This window comes from Orycteropus afer, unplaced genomic scaffold (genome assembly GCF_000298275.1).
Source record: "Orycteropus afer afer isolate SDZICR_OR568_19922 unplaced genomic scaffold, OryAfe1.0 scaffold00452, whole genome shotgun sequence".
Classification (NCBI taxonomy): Eukaryota; Metazoa; Chordata; class Mammalia; order Tubulidentata; family Orycteropodidae; genus Orycteropus; species Orycteropus afer.
This window is the reverse complement of record NW_006922039.1, coordinates 2,170,676-2,179,299: the sequence shown is the minus strand read 5'-3', so window position 1 is coordinate 2,179,299 and position 8,624 is coordinate 2,170,676. Positions and strand designations below refer to the sequence as shown.

The following is an 8,624-nucleotide window of genomic DNA, read 5'->3' as shown; positions in this document are numbered from 1 at the left end:
AAGGAAAACACAAAATTAAGGAAAACACAGACAAAACTATAAAAGAATCTAGGAAAACAATAGAAGAACAAAAGGAGAAGATAAATAGACAATTAGAAACAATATAAAAACAGCAACTAGAAATCTAAAAGCTTAAAAATAAAATTTCAGAAACAAATAACTCAATGAAAGCACGTAAGAGTAGAACTGAATGAATGGAAGATAGAATCAGTGAAATATAGGGCAAACCCCTTGATAGTCATTTGTTTGGGGAATATTCAGAAAAAAAATGAAGAAAAAAGAAGAAAGCCTAAGAGTTATGTCTGACATTATCAAGAGGAATAACATATGTGTGATTGGAATCCCAAAACAAGAGGAGACAGGAAATAACATACAAAAAAATTTTGAAGATTTTTTGGCAGAATACTTACCCAATATCATGAAAGTCAAGAAAATAATCAAAACAAAAATCTCAACAAACCCTTTACAGGATAAAACCCAAAAGAAAGTCACCTAGACATATCATAATCAAACTTTCTAAAACCAAAGACAAAGAAAGAATCCTGAAAAGCAGCTTTGGAAAAACTGTCACCTACAAAGAGAAACTATGAGACCAAGCTTTGATTATTTGGTTGAAACCATGTTGGCAAGAAGACAAAATGATGACAAATATGAAAGCTTGAAGAAAAAAAAATATAATTCAAAGCAAGAATTATATATATACAGCATAATTATCTGTCGAATATGATGTCAAAAGTAGGATATTTACAGAAAAATAGAAATTAAGAGGATTTGGAAATATAAACCAATATTACAAGAAATATTAGAGTCCTTCCAAGAGAGAAATAACATCAAACAACCTGAGACTAAGACACATGACACAGTCATCCAGATACCACCAAAATAAAGAATTTTAAAAAAGAAAACAAAGCTACAATCCTGAAAACAGGGAGGTAGAGAAATCAATATGTAAATAACAACTACAAAATAAAAAGAGAGAATAAATAGTGTAGTTAGTTATAGAGTTCTCATGTGGAGAGGAACCAAAGACAATATCAATACATAACAGACTGTTTTAAACTTAGAAAGAGAGAGATAAATTCCAGTGTAATGACAACAATAATAATAAATCTAATAATCAAAACATAAAAGAAAAAAAACATAAAAATTCAGTAAGCACAAAACCAACAACAAAGGAAACAAAAAGACAATTCATGAAAAAAGAACTCTGTAGAGAAAAGTAAGCAGAAAACAGAAACCATCAATACCATTTTAAAAAGCACAACGAAATCACAGCAGTTAATTCACACTTTTCAATAATCCCATTGAATGTAAATGAGTTAAATGCACAAGGTATGAGCACACATAGACATATGCACACTTATGCTCATCACAACAATATTCACAATAGCAAAAAAATAGAAATAACATAAGTGTCCATCAATGACTAAATGGACAAACTGTTGTACATGCATAAATAGAATATGACAAATAATAATGATGAATCCATAAGGCACTTCATAACATAGATGAATCTGGAGGATATTATGCTGAATGAAGTAAGTCAAACACAAAAGGACAAATATTGTTTAAGACCACTATTATAAAAATCAAGAATAGATTTACACACAGAGAGAAACATTCTTTGATGATTACCAGGGTGGTGGGGAGGAGGGGGAGAGAAACAATAACTGGATAGTAGACAAGAGTTAATTCTGGCAATACACAATATGGTCAGCATAATGTGACCAAGGAAAAGACATTGAGAGGTGTGCAAGAATGAAGGAAAACTATGGTGAATACTATAACATACACAATCCTGCAACAGCAGTAATGACTGACAATAATTTGTGAGCAGATACATAGTTAAATATGTATGCTAATTAAGTGAGAGAAGTCATATGGGATTAAACCCACTTACATATACAGGTATGATGGTAGATATTTCTATGTACATATTTGCAAATCCTGCACATATACTCATATATACAACAGAGCTTATGAAGGTGCCATTATAGAAACTATTTAGACTTCCAGACTGAACCACTGGTCCTGAAGGCTAAGAACCATAGCCTCATGGGTATCTAGGTCAATTGGCAAAACACAGTTCATAAAAGTAATGTTCTACATCCTAGTCTGGTGAGCAGCATCTGGGACCTTAAAAACTTGCAAATGGTCATCTAAGAATCAACTATTGCCCTTTTCTTACTTGGAGGACAGAAAAGAGAAGAAAAATGAAAACTTGAAGTAGCAATTAGTCCAAACAATTAATGACTCACAGGAACCACAGCGTCCTGTAACCTGAGACCAGAAGAACTGCATGGTGCCCTACTACCACTCCCAACTACTCTAAACAAGATCACAATAAAATATCTTGGTTAGAATGGGTAAAAAGAAACAGAAAAGTAGAAGAAAATCCAAAGCTATAAAAAAAAAAAAAAGAAGAAGAAGACACTCCTGGATGCCACCTTCCAACCAAAAAATTGACGAGACTATAAAATAAATGATATGAAGAATGTACTCTTGAGAACAATCAATGAGACCAAAATAGGAACATTTGCCCAAAACAAAAGATAAGACAACAGGGAGGGGAGAGAAAAAGGATGATTGAGAAAATGTATCCCAGAGAGGAAATAGGGACAGTGCTGACACATTGTAGGAATTGCAACCACTGTTACAGAATAATTTGTGTATGAATTATTGAATGGGAAAACTAATTTGATATGTAAACTTTCACACAAAGCACAATAAAATGCTTTAAAAAAGAAAGTTAATATTCTTGGCAAATGACCCAAGAGAACTCTCTGCGTGATTTTTTTCAGCAGATTTTTATCAACCAGGGAATTATATTTTTAAAGTAGTATTAATAAACCCCTCTAGCAAATTTTGGGGAAAATCTTGTAAATAAAAGTTGTATTTCTATCTGTTTTTGTGAACTAACAAGAAATTTTCAGAACTATATACTATTTCTGGCAATTCATAAGCTAAAACAAAAGCAGATTGAGGATGTAATACATTCCAAAATATGAAATGAAAACTGAATAAATTAATTATATTGTTTAAGGATAGTATTTACTTCCCCTAACAGTTTACAATTTGTGGTGCTACTGACTAACATTGCACAGTTTATTGGCATCTGTTCCACATTTCCTTGAAGACTAAGGTGAGCCTAACCCGAACCATGGTATTTTCATTTGCTTCATATGCACGTGAGAGCTGGACAACGAACAAGGAAAACTGAAGAAGAGTTGATGCTTTTGAGTTGTGGTATTGATGAAGAATACTGAAAGTACCACAGACTGCCAGAAAAATGAACAAATCTGTCCTGGAGGAAGTGCAGCCAGAATGCACCTTGAAAGCAAGAATGGACAGACGTCTTCTCACCTACTTTGGTCATATTGTCAGAAGGGACCATTCCCTGGAGAAAGATATCATGCTTGGTAAAGTGGAGGGTAAGCGAAAGAGGGGAAGGCCTTCAAGGAGATGGATTGACACAGTGGCTGCAATGATGGGCTCATGTATAGCAAGGATTGTGGGGTAGCAGTGCTTTGTTCTGTTGTAAATAGAGTTGCTATGATTCAGAGCTGACTCAACAGCACCTAAAAACAACTAAAACAACAAAAACCAAAAAAACAAACTCACTGTCATTGACTTGATTCCACCTCATAGAAACCCACATTGGGTTTCCAAGTCTATAAATCTTTACAGAAGCAGACTGTCCCATCTTTTTTCTGTGGAGTAGCTGGTGAGTTTGAAACACAGATCTTTTGGTTAGCAACCACTAAAAAACCAAACTCACTGTGGTTGATTCGGATTCAACTCATAGTGACCCCTCCTTGGGTTTCCAAGGCAGTATCACTACAGAAGTAGATTGCCTAATTTTCCTTCTGAGGAGTGTCTGGTGGGTTTGATCTGCTGGCCTTCTGGTTAGCAGTCAAATGCCTTAGGCACTATGCCACCAGAGCTCCCTCCTGTACTCTAGTTATCAAGAAAATATTTAATAGTAAAATTAAGACTGCTAATGTGATTATGGGAGAAGAATCTTACACCCTAGTAGAAATAAGCTTTTAAAATGTCCTTAAGTATGTCAACTAACACATTTTTGCTGACATTTTACAGTACAGGTTTCACTATTCATGAAGGCAGGTCCTGTAAATAAATCTGCATTTGAATAGTTGTTAAAAAAAGAAGAAAAAAAAAAAAAAACAACCTCATTGCCATGGAGTCGGATCCTAGTCATAGCAACCCCTCCTTGGGTTTCCAAGGTGCTATCTCTATGGAAGTAGACTACCCAGTCTTTTTTCCGAGGAGTGGCTGGTGGGTTTGAACCTCCAGCCTTCTGGTGAGCAGGCTAATGCGTTCAGCACTACACCACCAGAGCTCCCAACTATGTATTATCAAATCTAATTGGAAGCAACAAAGCTGTATTTAATTTTATATGTTTTATATCTAATAATGCATACCTAGTCTTCCCTATTACTTGCAATAATATCCCATCCTAGTCTCATTCAGCTTGAAAATTTGTTTCAGGGTTAGTTTATTTTAGCATGAGATCTACACTGTGGATGCTAAGAAAGGGGCTTAGTAATACATTTCCTATGCAAAGGAAACCATTATTTCCAGTTTATAAAAATGGTTCTTGGTTCATCTCTGTATTGTTCCCAGTTTTCAGAACCTTGTTAGACCTACAATTAAAATGATTATTTGTGAAGTTAAAGAATAGCAAGAATATCTTTGAGTAAATGTATTTTTGTTATGTATGACCATATGTACTTACAAGAGATTAGCTCTGCATTCACTGTAGCAGCAGGTATAACAACAATGATGTATTTCTACCAGAAACCGTTTTGTCAGGTTATATATAGTATATGAAAGTAGATTAGTGTTGCATGTTACAGGAGAAATTGTCATCGTCAGAAAAATATTGATCATATATTCTAAGTATAAAATTAAAAATGGAGATAGTAAGCTTAAGACTTTCAGAAGTTGGTGACTCAAAAGGCTAATATTTTTATATCGAAAATATCTTTAACAGTCAGTGTTTACAATAGTAGAGAGAAAAAGGTTGATGTTTTATAGTCATTGGCTTTGTATGTTCAGCCTAAGATGTAAATCTTAATGTTTAACCAGTCCATTTCCTCCTTTTCTGAAGTTTTAAAAAGGGAAGTATAAAACACAATGATGGGAAGTCATTTTGTTCTAAATCTTAGATGCTTTATTTAAATTAGATACCCATACTATGCATAATGCTCAAATAGCTTTCTAAATTTCTACTTTGTATTAATTTATTTTCTATGTCTATTCTAGTTACTTGGCCTTTTAGTTCAAATTTGTTCATACCTATGACTTCTTTATAGCATATATGGTATTGTCTTTTATACATACACACTTTTATGTATGTAACACACATCTAGAGCAAATTATAGCTTCTTGGATTTGAAAAATCTTTCAAAAATACATACTTCATCAAATTTCACATTTCTAACAATTATAATAGAAAGCAAGGATGCTCAATACATGTTCAAGATAATAAACTTAATGAAGCTCTCTATTTAATATCAACTTTCTGATCACTTTTAAGAGTTCAACATATTTGAATTTTGCAAAGATATTCATCACACCTGTGATCTAAAGATAAATTCTCAGTATCTTTCTAAACAGTAAAATGGCACAAAGCTTGTGATTTAAGTACATTATTGCAAACCTCAGGCCAACAGTGGAGTTAGGGTTCCTTATTTTCCCAGAAAGAAAAAGATTGCTAATGATTCTCATCTCTATTACAAATGAAAATTAAAAAAAAAAAAAAAAAAACAGATAAAATGTATGCCATCAAAAATAAAAATCAAATTGATTCAGCATAGGTTTACATGGGGTGTGTGTGTGTGCATGTATTATATATACAAAATGATATAAATTTCATCCAGAGTAACTATGTCCAAACATTTCAAATATTATAAACTCCTACATATATGTCATTAGACTAATTTTGAGTTTTTATCTTTTACAAAGGTTTTACTATGCACATTATTATAATTAATTTACTCCTGTTATTATGCCTACAATACCTTGACCTGCAAACATAGTACCAAAGCAAAGCAAAACAAAACTAATTGCTCTTCAGTCAATTCCGACTCATAACAACTCTATAGGACAGAATATAACTGCCCCATAGGGTTTCCATGGCTGTAATCTTTACAAAATCAGACTGCCACATTTTTCTCCTATGGAGTAGTTGTTGGGTTTGAACCATCAACCTTTGGTTAGCAGCCAAGTGCTTTACCACTATACCACAAAGTCACCTGAAAACACAGTAGGCTTATTTACATCAAGGACTTAGGGAAGGATCACTTACTAGATTCAGGATCAGAGTTGCCATCCCCTTCAGTACGGTTGTTAGGTGCAGCATTATCGAAGAACTCCTCCTGAGGATATCCAAGGGGCAAGGCATGCGATGTGCTAGGAAGGCTGCTTGTATCATGTTCTCCCAGGCCACCATCACTGCTGCTTTCCTGAGAGCCTTCTGGTAGGTGAAATGTGACTCGGCGCTGGGATTGAAAGGAAGAAAGAAAATTACAGGGTCTCATCTATGATCTGAATAATTACTTAATGCATCCAATTTAGAAAATGTATTATATTGGCAATTTGGTGAAGCCACATTAACATTAACTAACTGAGTTGTGAACAATTTCTGGCTATTGCGAACAAGTATCTTTGTTTTCAAACCTGTTTAACCTGGAGTCAGAGTGGCTTCTATTATATTTTGAAATATGATGCATCTTGATGTAGAATAAAAATAATTTTATTCTAAAGCAGGAGGCTGTCAGCCATTATAGGTATATGAACAAACTGGAAAATCCAACCACTATTGAACATAAATTTATTTAGCTGTCATTTGACAATAATTGATTTTTGGAACAATAAGCATGGACAAATATAACAAAATTTGATTTAACATCTTTATAGTTTTGATCTCGGAAGGAAGATTGGGAAATCTACTTCCATAGTGATACCACCTTGGAAACCCAAGGAGGGGTTGCTGTGAGTCAGATCCAACTCCATGGCAGTGAGTTGATAGTTTCAGTGGATTGAAAAATAAATAACACATATATATTCACCCATGTAGGCTTATAAAATTAGAAGTACAAATCATCTTTTAGAACAATTATAAGGGCAAGATTCTGGGTTTGAAGTAATTTAAATTGATTCTACTTTCTAAAAAGTAAACAAAAATAGCATAAATAGCAGTTGATAGTAATTGTTAAAGGAAATTCCGTGGACTCCTCCCTTAGCAATAATCTCATTATCTAACATTTTGCATTTATGACAATAGCAAACAGTCTACTGTCTGACTAGTTTGCACATTAAAGTCATATATCTCGCAGTTATGAACACCAAGGCTGGCTGTGATAGTTAAAGTTATGTGTCAACTTGACTTGGCCTTGAGTCTCAGTGATTTGGAAGTCACATAATGATGTAATTTAAAAGTTATATAATGATATAATTCAGCAGCTATGTAATAGTGTAATTTGGCAGTTATGTACCGATGTAGTTATTCTCCATTTTGTGATCAGATATGGTCAACCTCCATTTTCACATAATGCCAATTTTCACATAACATCCTGGTCTTTGAAACCTCATCATGTTGATAAGTGAGGAGTGCATGGATAGTTAGTAACTTTAACAGTAATTATAATAGAATATATATATAGAGAGAGAGTGAAAAATCAAAATATAAAAATGAAGCATTGAGTTTCTAAAACATGAGGTTCCTAACATCCAGTAAAGGGAAATAGCTCTATTCAATATTGCAGTATTTTTGTTTGCATCATTAATATATTTAGTAGCTGTCTCCAAAGATGGCCTTCCCAATAGATCATGTCCTTTTGTGTTTAGACTCCTATGTAGCCCTCTCCTACAGCCAGAATATAGGCTGGCTTTCTAGAACCAAGCCTTGCAGAATAAGCTATGTTCCTTGGAACAATCACTCAGAGGGAAATCTGCTGTATTGAAAGACATCTGACTACTGGGAGACTGCCACACAGTAAGGAAGTTCAAACTATCCATGTGGAAAGACATTATACAAAGAAAGAACAATACATAGAGAGGTCCTGCTCTTCCAGCCACTGCAGTTCAGTTCAGGTGCCAGAAGAATTACAAACTTCTGACCCACAAAATGGTAAGTACACTTGGTTGTTGTTTTAAGTGCCAGTGTTTAGAGAGGGTTTGTTAGATAGCAATAGATCAACAACCAAAACACTAAGCTGGCAGCATGAAGAATGTAATTTAGATATAATAATTAAGAGGTTCCATTTACACATAGCAAAAGTCATGTGAACTTAGGTACCTAGGCATTTCCATGATAGAATGCAAACACTTTTGCAAATTCTGGTTTGATGGTCAATCATTTCTTCAGATGGAGAATTGAAAACACTTTAATTAAATTTACAAAATTAAATTTTGTAATTTAAATTTACAAAATTATAATCTGATACAACATGGAAATATAATAGATGTATATAATATGCAAATAGTTAACTTGAACCTTCCTAAAGTTTATAGTCATTACCTATACGTTAAAGGGAAGCTCTGGTGGCATAGTACCTAAGGCATATGACTGCTAACCAGAAGACTGGAGGTTCAAACCC

General features: G+C 33.9%; 1 protein-coding gene across 1 annotated transcript in view; it reads right to left on the bottom strand.

The window, feature by feature from the left end:
- Positions 1 to 6,323: 6,323 nt before the first annotated feature.
- Positions 6,324 to 8,624, bottom strand: part of PCDH11X (protocadherin 11 X-linked) — a 900,527-nt gene continuing 898,226 nt past the window's right edge. The window contains exon 6 of the mRNA XM_042782740.1: positions 6,324 to 6,524. Coding sequence (XP_042638674.1) covers positions 6,324 to 6,524 — 201 coding nt within the window. The remainder of the gene's footprint in view (positions 6,525 to 8,624) is intronic.